Source organism: Gymnodraco acuticeps, unplaced genomic scaffold (genome assembly GCF_902827175.1).
Source record: "Gymnodraco acuticeps unplaced genomic scaffold, fGymAcu1.1, whole genome shotgun sequence".
NCBI lineage: Eukaryota > Metazoa > Chordata > Actinopteri > Perciformes > Bathydraconidae > Gymnodraco > Gymnodraco acuticeps.
The window spans coordinates 1,013,232-1,030,144 of record NW_022991001.1 but is presented as its reverse complement, the minus strand read 5'-3'; the positions used below and the strand labels follow the sequence as shown (position 1 = coordinate 1,030,144).

At 42.9% G+C, this 16,913-nt stretch overlaps 1 protein-coding gene across 1 annotated transcript in view; it reads right to left on the bottom strand.

Moving 5' to 3' along the window:
* The window catches only part of nfatc1 (nuclear factor of activated T cells 1), a 61,788-nt gene extending 57,715 nt beyond the window's left edge, over positions 1-4,073 (bottom strand). Inside the window, 3 exon segments of the mRNA XM_034236045.1 lie at positions 1,056-1,215; positions 1,511-2,549; positions 3,807-4,073. Coding sequence (XP_034091936.1) covers positions 1,056-1,215; positions 1,511-2,549; positions 3,807-3,825 — 1,218 coding nt within the window. The 5' untranslated portion in view covers positions 3,826-4,073.
* Positions 4,074-16,913: the final 12,840 nt, after the last annotated feature.

Here is a 16,913-nt window from a genome sequence, read left to right as displayed (position 1 = left end):
GTGAGTATACTTCACTTTGTCCGTTTTCTGGTGAAAACATTACTAACTCAAAATCTTCTGAGAGTGAATATGAAGTATAGCATTATTTACACATCTGTTTCGTCCTTTAAATGTTTGCTTAGCAATGTTAGCATTCCCCATTCAAACTACAGGAAAGGGTTAGCTAACGGCACCTCTGGCAGAAAAGTACTCTAAAGTAATTTTATCGGAATTGAAAGGCAAACACAAAAACAACTATTCCCCACATGTGACGAATGTCTGGTTAACTTTTAGAATTATTGTAATGTTATAATAAAATGTCAAAAAGTATAAATTAAACAGATGGCCTGGCTCACCGCTCACTTTGTCCAACTCGGCGCTGCAGACCCTTTATTTATTCAAAGAATGAGGTCAGCGTGTGCAGTAATGGTTGGGGGACCAGATGGGTTTAAAACCAAAACATATCTGCAGTTGTCCACATTTTTTTTCTTTAGACACGACCACCAGAGCTACTGTGGTTAAAGCTCATGACTAAGCTCTTACTGGACATGCTACATCACTTTGTAACTGTCTGCACTGCACTCGACAACGCAATGGAAAAGTCTGAGTCACTCTAGTCTGGACAGGAACTGAGTGAGTTGACTGTTCTCTCTAATAGCATACCTATGGTATTCCATTCAGAAATGTGACATTTTAATAAAATAACAGCAAGGCTATGAAACACAAGTTGCCCAAATCTATTTTAACACTAGGTATAAAAAAACAGGAGGTTTACTGTTGAGGCGAGACGCGACGAGGTAAGGAGAAATGGGTCTAATGGCTGCACCATGTGTTGGTCCAATCATCACAAGAAACCAAACAGTCTAGCTTAGGGGTTCTCAACATTGGGTTCGGGCCCCTGAGGGGTAACAGCATTAATCTGCAAGATGATGTGAAAATGTTGTTGATTTTTTTGCTTGCGATAATTTTACTTCAAAATACTCATATGGCAATTCAAAGACAAAAATAGAGTGTTTCAGATAGATGCGGCTTTGTTTAAAGACATCACAAGATAAAGAAGCGCGAGTTAAGCTGACCTGCACGACGGGGTGTCCTCCTGCCAGGGCCTTCACCGCCCCCCTGCTGCCCTCCGTCTCATAGTGGGCTCGGTGGTGGGACTTGGGCTGCAGATCGACCTTCAGGCTGTACGGCCCCGAGCTGGACGGCAGCTGCCAGTCGAGAGCGGGCAGGGACGGGCTGTCGGGGTGAGAACATGTCCAACAAGTTAACTTAGCAAGGTGGGAGGAGGGCTTATTTTAGATAAACTTATCAAGGTAGAATGTGCAGAATGTGAAAACACTGTGATATGCACGAGTTTGGGATAACCTTTTTTCACAAATATGTTTAAACATGCTTCTCGTCAGTAAGTCTGTTTAATGATTTTATTTGTATCGAGCAGACAGAAGTCTACTCCCTTCAGGCTTTATTTCAAACTAATTTGACCTCAAGGTGAATTAAGTCTTCGTCAACTCAAACCAGGGCGCTTGCTTACCTGACATATTGCTTTGTCTTGGACCAGGAGTACGGATGCTGCGGCACATCCAGAAACCCTCCGCAGTAGCCCTCCTTCTTTAATGGCATCCGTTGTTCATCCAGACCGAGCTCCCCTGGAATCAGGTTCTCACCTCCAGGCTCCAACTTCAGGGTGATGGTGGGGCTGTGCTCCAGGCTGGTTTTCCGGGCTTTGATGGGGATCCCCTCCCCGAGGTCGGTCACCCCATCTGTGGTCAAGGCATTGATGGCTGCCAGGATGGCTGAATTGGTGTACTGGTTGGTGTTTGGCAGCCAGCTTTCCTCTGTGATACTGAGGCGAGGGGAGGTCTGCGGGGAGAGTCCAGGGGAGTGATTTGGTGAGTACGGGTATTGCTTGTGCGCTGGTCCGTTGCCGTTAAAGCTGTACTTCCTCTTTGCACCACAAGGGGAGTTTGGCCTGGAGCCGCGCTGACCCATCCAGGTGTCGTCTGTCACGCTTGTGCGAGGAGAGGTGGAGGGGGAGTTGCGAGGAGATCCACCAGAGGTGAAGCCATCCCCTGGCAGGGTGAGGGTGGACCCCTTGGGGGACACAGAGGGCGACTGCCAGGGAGAGTTCTGGGGCGAGTTGTCGTAGTTGTAGGAGAAGCTCGACTCGTAGGAGGAGGCGTCGGAGTGGCCGCTGCGGGATGAGAGGCTGCTGGCCGGGCTCAGGCAGCTGGGGTCTCTGTAACTGTCTGCACTGGGGAGGGTCAGCGTCACTATGGAGTTGACCCGCTTGGCAACAGGAAGGTTGGTCTCCTCCACCTCATCCTCAGGAAACTGACCGTAGGCTGTGATCTCGATGCGAGGGCTCTCAAGGGTCGGGGCCCCGTTTGGGCGGACGCTGGAGGATGAATAGTAGCCGCCCGCTCTCATGTCCTCCTGGGAGTCGTAACTGTGAGGCTCTGTGACGGAGACAGATATAGTGGGGCCGGACTTGAGGCTGAGGTACTGGGAGGGAAGACAAGGGTTGCCCAGTGGGAGGGAGAGACTGACATTTGGCGTGTAGCCATATGCATCTGGAAGGCAAACAGATTGACTTTGTTACCATGATAATCAAACACACATTCACTGGTACGCTCACTGAGTGGGACACAGCTGCCAAGTGGAGTCTTATGAGAGCTGTTGAAGAGGTGTAGCCTAATGGCAAGAGAGCTGCTTGAATACCAGATTTGGCCCTGGCTATTTCCTAATGCATGCAAGTTAAAACTTGACTTAATCACACAACATCCCTGAATGGATCAAATTATACAAAGCAGAGTTGGGTGACACGGATAAAGGTGACAAAAATAACTCCAGACTATAAATAACTAAAGCCAAACCCAGGTGGCTTTTTTACCACTTCTCGATTCCAAATGTATGCCACTTAATGCACATGCTGTAGCTCATAAACTCTAACATTATGAAAACACACCAACGCTTTTGTTGGCTGGTTTCATGACCCAACAGCCATTGAAAATAAACACAGGAGGGACATGTTTAGTTTATGTGCATGCTGTAAAGCTGCATGCTGTACCCAGCTCGGGGGAAAGCTCATGGTCTTGTGCCAAAGCTCCCGCTGGGTCATATGAAACTCTGCCTGTCTGTGGCAAAGGCTGGGGTCACAACCAGGGGCATGGGGGGTGGGGAGGGTGGGAACAGGAGTTGTGGTTACATGCTGCTGCATGAAGCTGGGTGAATGTGCCCACAGTGGAGCACGTTGATATGGATGGAGATGCAGACAGACAGTCACCACAGCTCCTGTCTGCTGTGAATTAAAGAGAATTAGGGGCCCGCCATAAAGACTATCAGTGCAGCACCATGTGAATCCTTGTAATAAAAGAAAATGATGCTTACATTTAATTATGCTTGTGGTGTGTGACACAGAAGCACTGAAATGTTTATTTTCTATAATTAAACTGCTGCCAGTTAGCTGACAGGGGCTATGCCATCAAATGACTCTAGAATCACCCACTATTTTACCCACAATTCCATGTCAATTAGTAGCAAAAGTTACATTCTGGCTATTTTGGGAACACTTTTTAGTCTTGAGTGGCTCACAGAAGCAGAACCACGCCCACCATGCCCAAATCATAGGGAGGGGCGCACAGTGTATATCTCCACCACTGGTTTAACTGCACTCTGAATACAGACATTTAGCAGGGCAAAGTGCTGCTGGTTCAATGTAACATCACAGCTCCATGTATCACATCCGGGTGTAAAGTGTCAAAAATGTACGAGAAGTTAAATAAATGCACTGTTATAATAAAAAGGAAATGAATACGAGTCAAACGTACCCTCTTCTGCGGACTTCATTTTCTTCTTCGTCTGGAATCAAACCGCTGCAGATGCCTAATCCATATAGCGGAGTTTATATATTCCACAGCTGTTGCTCAGGATCCACACGCACTGTTTCACCGCTAACAGACAACGAGATGAGAAAAAAAGTCGCATCCAAAAGAAAAAATGCAAATAAAAATATTAAAACATGTGGAATAAGTTCATGGTCATAAAGCTATTTCCGTCGCGGTGTGGAGACGCGGGGGACCCTGGCTCTGCTGCTGGCTGTGACGCACTGCTCCGGCGCACGGAGGACTTCTGCGCTTTTAAACTCGGGGATCACCTCGGCGGCGGCGCACCGCCCCTCTCCAAACTCTGACGCACACACACACGCCCGGCTACAGGACGGGTCCAATGGAGATCCTCTCTCACTGGGGCTTCCAGAGGAGAAGGGGGCCAATTAGAGAAGCTGGCAGTGAAAGCCTGAAAGCTCCTAGATGGGTAAAATAAGCCCTCGCGACGGGAGAGTTGAATACAAACCTCCAGTGATTGGAACAAACATCCTGCCTGCTGCTGAACGTGCTGGATAGAGCCAGGGTCAGAGGAGGAAGAAGTACCACTGTTTAGGAATACTCTACAAGTAAAAGTCCTGCATTCAAAATGTTACTCAAGTAAAAGTACAAAAGTATTAGCATCAAAATATAGTTAAAGTACCAAAAGTAAAAGTAGTCATTGTGCAGATTGACCCATTTCAGAATAATATATATGATATGTTTTATAATGATTGATCATGAAAGTGTTCTCAAAGCTGCAGCTAGTTTGAATGACTTTGTATACTGCAGGGTAGCTTGTGGATTTACTCCAGGTGGAACTAAAGTCTGATTTAACACTTGATTATATTTCACATCATTCATCCGCATCTGTGAAGTAACTAAAGGTATTAAATGAGGGGAGCACAGGTTCAAACCCCCTGCAGTCAGCATGTCGTTGTGTCCCTGAGACACTTCACCCCAAATTGTTCCTGTGGGGATTGCCCACAGTATTGAGTATGTAAGTCGCTTTGGATAAAAGCGTCTAACAAGTGTAATTGTCATGTAATGTAATATTAAATAAATATAGTGGAGTGAAAGTACACGATTTACCTTTGAATTGTAGTGGAGTATAGGCCTACAAGTACAAGGTAGAAACATTTTTAAAAACTCAAGTAAAGTATTTCAAAATTGTATTTAAGTACAGTAGGCTACTTCTAAATCTACTTAGTTACTTTACACCACTGGCCAGGGTGAACATCCTTGAGAATAAACAGTGGAAGGGTTAAACACCATGGTTGGTTGGGTGGCAGATGTTAAGAGAAACTATGTCCCCATTATCCACGGCTGACTTAATGAGCATGAAGGACATTCATCTGGAGTTTCCACCTACTTTATCTACAGAATCTGTTCCTCTTGGCAGCGTTTTCAAAGGAGCCATCACTGCTGCTGAGAGACACTGCACATGGAACCCCCAAATCAAGATTTATGAGCGGGCTAATCCTCACAAGCGTTTTTTACATTAAACTGCTGCCATTTTCACCCTGAAAGAGCCATTCATCATCCGGTTGTACAGCCGTCGGATGTTCAGTTAAAGACTCCATGGGTTTTTTTTCTTTCTCAGATTGCAGCTGAGAACAGGTGAGTGCAGGGAAACATGCCAGAACATAAAGCTAGAAATGCTGCTTCACATGAAGTTATTGCAAAGGCAAATAATTGCTTTCTACTTCCTCCTGACAGACTGCACGTCTGCGGGCCACACAACGCATAATTATCCATACTTTCATAGAAGTACTATATAAAAATCAAGTCATATACCCAGTCATTTGACACGCCGAACTGAGAATCTTCACAAAGTTTTCCACATGCCGCTCTCTCTGCGGTTGGTGCATATTATTCGGGCCTCTCTTCTCCACGCAGGCCGGGCTGAGGCTATCTTTGGCAGGTCTGGATCTCTCAGCAGCTGGCAGCAGGCTGGTGATTTTTCTGTGATGACAATAGTCACATGCTGGCTCTCTGAGAGTCTCTCCATCCCTGGAGGTGGGGGGGGGGAGCTACATGGCTGCACTACAGCGTCTTATCAGCTGGCCCTGTTGGTGTGACTCTCAGCCAGAGGAAGGGTGAGGATGTGTCTCAGATAAAGGTCATAACTCCTTATTGTTTTTTATATCTGTTGTAACGAATATTCCATCTGGTGTGGTACATTTGTAGTATATATGTCTTAGGCGGGATGCATATATGGAGCAATTCATAAGTTGCAGACTGCTGAGTTTTTTTTTAAATATCACCTCAGACAAGTATTGTTTATTTGTCAAAAAGACAAGCAATGTCCCTTAAATGCCTTCCCTCTTGAGTTGATTGATGTAGCGGTAAAGCAACTGATGGCAGTTATTCGATTAACAGCCTCAATAACACAAATTAAAATGTAAGACTGTGGTTGAATAGTCAGCACAAATGTTGTCCTATGTCTTTTCCTAACCACTCTTACAGCACTTGGTCTTAATGGAAAACGTTACCAATTCAAGGAAATAGACAACTGGGATACTGAGAGAATCACGTGAGAATCATTTAATTATGTGATGGTCCTTTGGTTGACGAGTATATTCCAAAAAGTCTATCAATTGTAAATTAGCACTAATAACAAGGTACAGTTGAGCATGATTATTATAGTAATCCAGATAAATCACTCAAAGCCACAAATGTCCACCTTCTCGTGGCACGAGAGGAGTAAGGTTCCATTCGCTGGGCACCATTAATATCTGTGTAAAGAATCCTCCAACAGTTATTGAGAGGCTTCAGTCTGGTCCAAAGCGGTGGACTGATCATCCAATTTATATTCGAAGAGCAACCACTGTGGCTAATAATTCATACTCTAAAGTAGAAAACATGTACCTGTATGGGTTAATACATGTATTTCAAAAGCATCTGCATGTACCAAGTAATTGTATTATATAAAAGTTGAGGGCCGTATACTGGGGCTTGCTACCCGTGGAGGGCGTTTGAATCTGGACTTGGACCATGCCATCCCTACTGTCTCCCCTTCCAACTCTGTCTCTTAAATAAAGGCACTGGTGGCCCTTACAAGAAATAAAAAAAAGCTACATTTTATCTAGACTTCTTTTACTGGTTGATGTGTCTGAAAGAATGGCACCTTTTGACATGTCTCATTGTAAAATACTATGAGGTGAAAAGACAGAGCAAAATACCAAGAAACAGCAAGTTCTGTCATGTAAGATGTAGATTTGACTTGTTTGTGAGGTGCAAGCTTTCAAATACTAACTGCTTCTGTAGTTTTTTCCTAAAACGCAAATACACAACTGCACGATTATCTCCAAAATAACACTCTATCCCTCCTCCTATACTGGCATACTCATACGGACACTGTTTCAGACATCAGCTCTTGATCCATATTTGTCTCCATTGTGCAACCCCACATCCAAAGCAATATTCCCTCCTCACCCACTGGGATGTGATTCTGGCCAAGACCCCCCCCCCCCCATCAGAGGATCTGAGGGAGTGACGACACATGTGAAATCCTATCCATCTGTTTCATCATGGGGACGTGGCTCGGTGGCTCCCCAGTCATCTGAAGAACCCCACACGTTAGTTTGACCTCATGGAAATCTCTCATGGGATCTGGGGGGCCTGCCAGGGGCAAAACGGGGGGGGGGGGGCTCCAAAGTTATGTGTAGCTGAAACATGTGCTGCAGTAAACACTTCCACCCGTCTGCAGTTAATAAATAGCTCCTCTGCTGATTGACTCGTGGACCCTCGTACGTCAGAGCGGTGCTGGTCTCGTCGTCTCTCTGGCCAGGCCTGGTGCTGGTTAGCGGACACTGTGGTAACAGACACACAGACCGGATGGATCCAGAGCCACAACTGAAGGAAGAGCACAGCAGATAAGGAGAAACAACAGCATCGCCACGCGTTGATAATGTAGACACGGCAGAGTGGACTGTGGACTCCCTTTGATATCAACAAGCTGCTTTAACTGCTGACACAACAGACGCTGAATTTATTCAATATTGGAGCTGTTTTTAGTTATCATGGGACGAGTCTTAATGAAGTCTGAGGTCAGTTCAGAAAAGTTAACATGAATAATGGAGTCTACTCGATTCCTGCTAGGCACCAAACGTTAGACAGACAAAAGGTCTATTCCACATGTGCTGCATACTATATCATATACTGTATTTGCATTTTGGCTATTGGTCCACAAACAAACTTTGTTTTCTTTTATTTAATACACTACTTTTGTCTTGCAGGGTGAACCTTTCCAAAACTCGGTTTCCAAAACTGAGTTTTTGGTAACAACTGTGCGCCATAAACTCAAGCAACATATTCTGCAACGACAGATGTGGCAAAAAAAAAATAGGACTTTTAACATGGTTGCATATGAAGTAGATGTAAACTAACTTTTTCACTTTACTGTGTGAGTCGCTGGACCCGGAAGTCAATCTTTTAAGGTTACTACATGAGTAGTAACTAAATGAGACTCCTAGACGCCATTAGGTCAAACGTAAGCATGCTGGTAATATGAATTCATGGTTCTCAGTTTAGCCTTCCGTTAGAAAATCGAATTTGAGCTTCGACTATTATAAAAGTGGTGTTAATATCTAAATATGCCAGCACTCTATTAAGGAACAGAGGTGTCAGAATGTAATATTGAGGTCACTGCTAAATTATCCAACACCCCATGACACAGACTCTGCGTCAACTTGCCAAATTTGGACCTGTATTGTGTGTGTCTGTGTTTGTGTTTGGCCAAACTCCCCTGCTGGCCTCAAGATTGTGTTTCGCACTTTCGTGTGTTTCACAACATTCCTTGAGAGGACGATATTTCCTTTGAGAACAAAGGAGAAAGACAAAATAATGATTTAACATATCTGTTTACATGTGGACTAGGGCAAAGTTAGCAGCTAGCTTTGTGAATATTTGTGAGACAGATACTTCTCTCAGGGTAGGAGGAGACCAAAAGAGAGATTAAAGAAAGTGAATACTTAACACACATTCATCAAGTGTCACAAAAAGGCTCCAAATAAGTGCTAATGGTGCTCTGAATCGGCTGGATGTTTAAATACGCGACTGTTTCCTACCATGTTACATTTTTCTTATATGTCAATTAAATCAGTTGCAGTTTTACAAAGTTACTTCATACCTGAAGATGGCTGAAAGCAGCATTTGAATGCAATTCAAATTGGTTGGTTTAATGTTTACTGTTCAGTCTAATCACCTGTAACCACACCCAGCAGTGATGTACATGTCTTCAGCACTGAAGCAGTGAGAAGTGTTAAGTTGCCCTTTAATACACAGTATTCAGGGTGTAAGGCAGTGATACACAGGGCAGTTGTTGGGCAACTTGGATAGAAGGCAAAGAACTGACTCACTTCAATCCCGCAGGAACATCCTGTCACCATGAAAAATGAACAGACACACTTGCCATAACTGCCAGGGAACGTCATTTTACCCTAAAGATTTGAGATGTTTGACATGTCAAAATATGTTTTTGCCATCATAAAGCTGTCGCATTATAACTGTAACAGGTTTCAATCCCTTGATTCAAAGTGTGTTAACAGTGAGTCCTTCACACTGAGCCAATGTGTGACCTTCACTGTGAGTTAACAGAGCCGCTCTGTGAGGACAACACAAACACATAATAACAGATCCTCTATGGTGCAATACTTTTGGCTATTGACACAATCACATTGCTAATTTAATCACACTGTAGATCATCTTAGGGACACATTGAAATACTTGTTTTACCCCGCGTCACTGTGATCCTAACTGCATTGCTCTCTGAAGTTTGGCCTGCTGTATCATCATGTTAAGCTTCAGAGGGGTAAAGCACGGGGTTGGGGTGGTCTTACTGTCACAAACCCACACATTTTTGTCGTCCGCCATCCCATATATGGCCACTGTCAAGTTTGCGAATACTCTGCCCGGTATGACGTGGTTTGGCGGCAGCGAGGTGGAAAAGACCTCAGCTCGCCTTTCTTTCCACAGCTCCAAACCTCAAAATCCAGTGCCTGGCTTTATTTGCGTCTGAACAAAAACACGATGGAACATTGGACGCCGTTGTAAGTTATTCATAAAGTAAGAAACAACCCAAAATGCTGGCTTTCCCACTGCTGAATCACCTGTTTGTTTTGGAAAAATGAATTGGAAGGAAATTAAACAAATATTACTGTACTTCTTTGTGTTTTCTAAGCCTGCTCACACACCCCTCTGGCCACATGTGCACTCATAATTGCTATTTTATAAAGTGTTTTTTGCTGTAGAATAATAAAAGAGTATAAATAGTCTCTATAACCACGAGTTGAGTTCAGTCTGTGCCCAGAAAAACAGTTTCAGGGGACATTAAGTAATGCGCAACCACTTTTGGCGACCAAAAAAAGAAAAGAAGAAAGAAATATCGCTAAAACTTCAAAAAGGCTATGGCACAGCTTCCAGTGACCTGACAAGACACGAGAGAGGAGGAGAAAGGTGGAGCTGAAATCAAACCAACATGTGTGGTGTTACACATCACCACCAGAAACCAGTGGTGGAATGTTTCTAAGTACAATTACTTAATTACTGTATTTAAGTACACATTTGGGTTACTTGTACTTCCATTTAGTATTATCACATTATACACTATATACTTTTACCCCACTACATTTTGTAGGCAAATGTACTTTTTACTTTACGTAATTTATTTTCAAGCACTGGTTACTAGCTACTTTAAGTATTAATAATTAAAATACATTATTACATGTTAAGTTGAATACTCCATTCGGATTGGTCAATTTGGACATTCAAGAGGTTGTTAATTCTTGGTAACAGACTGCTGCTAAGGAGAACGGAAAGTCGCAAAAGAAGATCAAGCGACTATTTGCAGTCATATCAATCGGCAGAAAGAAGTCCGGTAAATTGAAAAAACATTAGTTTTCATCCATTAGAAAAAACAGTGGAATTCTTTTTTAATATAATGTTTTCATATTTGCAAGAGCACAACACTTTGGATTCAGGATGGCTAAACTGTCCCCAGTAAAGAACAGAACAAGAGCACAAGAGTGCAAGATAAGGAAAGACGTTAAAAGACAGAGCGATGGACGTCAGAGAAATTAACAGAAGAAGAAAGACAGGAAGTAAACAATAACAAAAATCATGGGTTGCAGTCAAATTGTCAAAAATCAGCTCCTATCGTCTTTTTCAAACCATTATTCCTTGGGTTAAGGAATAGTGGTTAGGAGTATTCAAAAGGTCTTAGGAAAAGAAGACCGGGCTTCAAGAAAATCCGACTGCACTTACATTATCTGACACATTTTTTATGAGCCATCAGATGTTATTAATGTGCCTGTGGGGAAACTAGAGTTTTCTATACAGAGCATCTAGATACTTTGCACCGTGTGCTCTTATGGTGTGGTTTTATGGACATGGACAACATTGAAAAATATATTCTTCATTAGGTTGGAACTGCAATCAAAAAGTTAAGTGGAACTTAGTGTTGTCACTCTGGTCCACATGTGTTAATCATCATAAATCCCAATACATATGATTGTATGAAAATATAAAAAAATAAATACAATTGTATTTGTTATAAATGTGTTAGGCCTTAACATCTATCACTGTGTATATGTCCATTCAAACATGTCAGAAAAGTTAAAGAAACGCCACACAGCTCAGTAAACACTTTGAAATGTGAACTTTATTTGATCATTTCAGTAGAAAAGACACTTCGTCAAGTAATGGTATAAGTTGTAAAATGTTTAATAAGCACCGTAACTTTCATGATACGCATTACTCGGTCACGATCGGTTGTTTCCGTGAATGGCCGAATCTTGTGTCACGGCAAATGTTGCAGCCGCAAGGCATTGTGGGGCAGCATTTTGTCTTTCCTTTCGTAAAGGAAGGTCCAGTGTTTCCTAAGCTAAATTAGGTTCTAAAGGAAGTTTTAAAGATCCTTTCCTATCATCTTGAGAATTTGAACAGCTCTTACCATGGCTGATGCTGAGGTACATCCGGGTCATTTCACTCCGTCAGGAACCTTCCTGAAATAATCTGAAAACGTATACGCAACCGTGGTCTGAATACAGACTGGTTGATCACAAAGAAAATGGGAACTGACATGTCACAGAAAACCCTCGATCAGTGCTGCCGCCATTTAAGTTGCATTGCTGTTGTTGCAGTTCCAAACTTTGATAAGCAGTAGAGTGGACCTTTTTAAAAACAAATCAATAACATATTTTTAAATCAATGTTGTGAGTAAACTGAGCGCCCTCCAACCTAACAAGGCCACTGGCCACGACAATATCCCCTCCAAATTCCTTAGAGACACAGCAACCGCCATCTCACCAGTCATAGCTCACATAATTAACCTCTCCATAAAACAGGGAAAAGTACCCAAAGACTTCAAAATTGCAAGAGTAACCCCCCTGCACAAAAAGGGCAGCAAATTGGACCCAGGCAACTACCGCCCTGTTTCTATACTTACCTCCATCTCGAAAGTCATGGAAAAAATAGTATATGAACAGGTCGAAAAGTACCTCGCAGAAAAGAAACTAATCTATGAATTTCAATCTGGCTTTAGAACATCCCACTCCACTGACACATGCCTTCTTTATTTGAGCGACCACATCAAACAAGAGGTGGACGAGGGCAAGTACTGCGGCATGGTGATGTTGGACCTACAAAAGGCTTTCGACACTGTCAATCACCCCATTCTGATTGACAAGCTAAAAGCAATTGGTTTTGATAAACTATCGGTGAGCTGGATGCAATCCTACCTGGAGGGGAGAGAACAGATGGTGGAGGTAAACGGTACTCTGTCCCCCCCCCTCCCAGTGAGCTGTGGTGTTCCACAAGGAAGCATATTAGGTCCGTTACTGTTCCTAATTTATGTAAATGACATGTCATCAGCATGTGACTGCAACTTGTTCCTGTTCGCGGACGACTCAGCCCTGCTGGTCTCTGACAGGAACAGGTTGCAGGTTGAAAAAACCCTCAGCTCCGAGCTCGGCAGAATCTGCACCATGGCTCGCCGATAATAAATTATCATTACACCTGGGTAAAACAGAGTCCATTCTCTTCGGTTCGAAACATAATCTCAGCAAATCCGACGACTTCTCAGTTGCAGTGGGCGACATTATTGTCACAAGTAAGAAGGAAATTACATACCTAGGATCTATTCTTGAGGCAAACCTCTCCTGTGACAAAATGGCATCCAATGTAATAAAAAAAGTCAATCAAAGAACTAGATTCCTATACCGGATCTCCTCTCTGGTAAACAAAAACACCCTGAAAACTCTGGCAGGAGCACTCATTCAAGGGTACTATGACTATGCTTGCACGTCATGGTACCATAGCACCTCCAAGGCACTAAAAATAAAACTTCAAACATTCGCAAAATAAACTGGTCAGACTACTGCTTGACCTTTCATCTAGAACCCACCTCACCTCTGCCCACTTTGACAACCTAGGATGGCTTAGAGTAGACGACAGAGTACAGCTACTTGCAATGGGCCTGGTCTACAAGATCCACTACACCTCTATGGTACCCATGTACATGTCAAAATTCTTCCCAAAGGTCAAGGAATACCATGATCATAACACCAGAGGGAGCTCCACAAATCATGTGAAACCCAGATTTGGCACAAAAAAGGGGGAATACACGTTTCGCAATTATGCCACATCAAGGTGGAACGCTCTTCCCACAACTGTAAAGGAAAGTAAAACTATACCTCTCTTAAAGAGCACCTTCGGGGGAGAGCATTGCAAAACTGGCCCCGGTAATGGTACAAATCTCAACCTGTCGTTCAATGGACAGCTTCCCCCCCCCCCCCCCCCCATCTATGTATATACTCGCATTTTAGACTGTTACTAACTGTATATCTGTAGACTTGGTATGTCTTAAATGTCCGGTTAGGATGTATTAGAACGAAATCTAAAATGAAAATTGTAAATAAGCCATCTGTATGTAAAAAACCACCTGTATGTAAATTGTAAATAAGCCAACTGTATGTCAAATATGTCTTATATGTCTTAAATGACATGATGAATTGGAAATGGGGGACCCTGATGTAAACAAGACGAAAGTCTTTCTCTGGTCTGCATCCCCTTAACAATTGTATGGTTTGAGCTGTACTGTACTGTACCCAATATACAAGCTGTTAATAAACTTTTCAATCAATCAATCAATCAATCAATGAGTCAAGTTGTTGGTTATTTAGAAGGTGGACTTGTGAAAAGGGATCCTGATCGCCTTGATTTTTTTTCTTTCTTCATTAATTACCGCATTGCTGCTCATTATCCCTTAAATAATTTAACATATATGATTCTGAATGGTTTCATGGAGCATTAGTACTTTTATTGTACCAAAACTATTGATGATAATACTTATACTAATATATACTTAAGAATCTACACAAGTACAATTTTCAATGCAGGAATTTTACATGTAACTGAGTATTAAACACTTTTATATTCATATTTAAGTAAAAGATCAGAGTACTCCTTCCTCAAAAACACTCCATCTATTATGCAGCTTTGGTCCCTGCTTGACTTTAATATTGAGATTTGGACGGCTAAATTCTCCCCACCTGATGAGTCACTGCTGTTAATCAACTTAGTATTTATATTACTGTCAGTCTGAGGAATTAGGGAGTCAATAACTTTATTTTTGCATCTCTAAAGAAGGACTGTTTGTGTTTCTGTTTGGGTAGGATAGATATTTTGTTGTTGATCCCCCCGCACCACGCCCCACCACCAACCCTGCTCTCTCTTATAGGCAGACTTCCTGTCTCCCATCAATGTTCCCCTTTTTTCTCTGCCACTGTGACAGAATCCCCTGCTCCGTTTCCTGTTGTGAAGGCCCGTTGCCTGGTTACAGCCGGGGGAGGAGTTTTCAAAGCCGAGGGAGCGCCTGTAGAGGGCCGGGGGGGGTTCATGTCCCCCCCCTGACGTCCCAAAGCCGGCATTAACTGGGGCAAAACGCTGAGCAACAGCCCCCCCGAGGAGGCACACAGCACTTTACCATCTCGGAGCTGTTGGAAACGGCTCCACGTGCCCAAGGTCGTTCACATGAATCAAGAATGGAACGAGTGTAGGGAAGTGTGTTGCTGTGGGACACGCTGAGGAACACACTGAGGCAGTTTGTCCCCACATGATCCCAGGATAAATAACATCCTTACAAAAATCTTCACTGATTAGCTCTGGTTAGAAAATAAGTTTACATTTTAAGTGATCTGAAGAAAAGTGTGCAAAGAGAATAAACTGTATCACGGTCCAAAGTCAGAAAGTAAAGAATGTATGATGAACTCAGAACATTTGAGACCACAAACCCATCCAAAGTGGGAGGAATAACTAAGGGATAATGTACATCAGGGCGGTCATTGAGGAACAAAGAACACCGACATGGTGATCAGGATCCGTAGGTACATTTAAAGGTCACCTATTATGCAAAATCCACTTTTTCATGTCTTTTATACATAAACATGTGTCCACTCTGTGGAAATAGCTTCTGAAAGTTTCAGGAAAAAAGATTTTCTCTCTTTTTGTCCTGATCCATTTATATAAAAACTAGGGCTGTCAGTCGATTAAAATATTTAATCGCGATTAATCGCATGATTGTCCATAGTTAATCGCGATTAATCGCAAATTAATCGCACATTTTTTATCTGTTCTAAATGTACCTTAGAGGAATATTTTTCAAGTTTTTAATACTCTTATCAACATATGAGTGGACAAATATGCTTTATGCTAATGTTTATTATCATTTGAACAATGTCAAATATTCTCATGAATATTAAACACAACAACCTCTGAACATTACAAATATTCGCCTCAATTCAATCTGGAACCTCTCTCATACAATAATACAATACAAATGGTGTGTGTGTGTGTGTGTGTGTGTGTGTGTGTGTGTGTGTGTGTGTGTGTGTGTGTGCTATGTGCAACTCAAGGCATATGCTCGAACGGGAGCTGCCTGGACGCTGTAATCATGTTGCGCACTATCCGTGCTGAGTGTGCTGACTTTTCGTACAATGTCCCACTGTCTGGCTTCCTGCATAAAGTCAAGTGCTCGGCGCAGTTGTGGCGAAATGTCGCTCCTCTGTTTTCATTTGAACAGCTCCTTATAGCCGTTAGCGCAGCTAGCTAGCACCGGATGCTAACAACAACAATGCACGTAAGGTCTCTCTCTCGCTCGCTTGGGCCACACATACACACACCCTCCCGGTCCTCCCAACAGCCAGTCGGTGCCTGCCGGTGAGCGTGGAAGTGTGGTCTGCTGCAAGCAGGCAGCAGGAGCGGGGCTGTCAGCATCAGCTTGTAGATGGTATTTTAAACTCGATGCGCTCTGAAACTACGGGGCGGCCGAGGAAAAAAAATACACGTGTTAATCGCGTTAAAATAATTAGTGGCGTTCATTTTTTTTTGCGTTAACGCGTTATTAACGCGTTAACTTGATAAAAACCTGTCTGAAAATGAGCTGATTAGATTTTGGCCACTTTATGATGTCATAACAATTTTTTTGGCTGGAGTAACCATTAGCCAATCACCAACCAAGGTAACCCCCCGCCCCCCCCCCAACCTTATCACCTGAATCTCCTCCTCGAGCACCATTGTGTTATTTTTAACCAGATATCTCTCAGAGGGGCGTGGGGAGGGGCTCCTTATTTTCATCTAAAGTAACAGACAGAGAATCAGCACTTTTGAAACAGGGCTGAAACAGAGGGGATTATGGGATGCTGCAATGATCTGTTTGGTGTTTAGAGCCAAACACTTCAGAGACATGTTTTATATATATATCTGAGACCTATTATATATTGATGAAAAACAGTTTAATAGGGGACCTTTAAAACTATTTTATCTAAGAAAATTATCGTATTGCTTCCACTAAGAAAAAAAGAGTCCGTTCTACTGCGAATCAACGGCTGGAACTGCAGCGTAACTTAAAATGGCGGCAGCACTGATCGAGGTTTTCTGAAACTGTCCAAGTCTGTTCACATTTTATTTTCAATGCAAACACTGCCACAGTCCATACTGTGGCTGCTTCTCACTTCTCTTATTTTTCATTTCCTCACTCCTCTGTATCACCGGAAGTTGATTGGTATGCGCCAT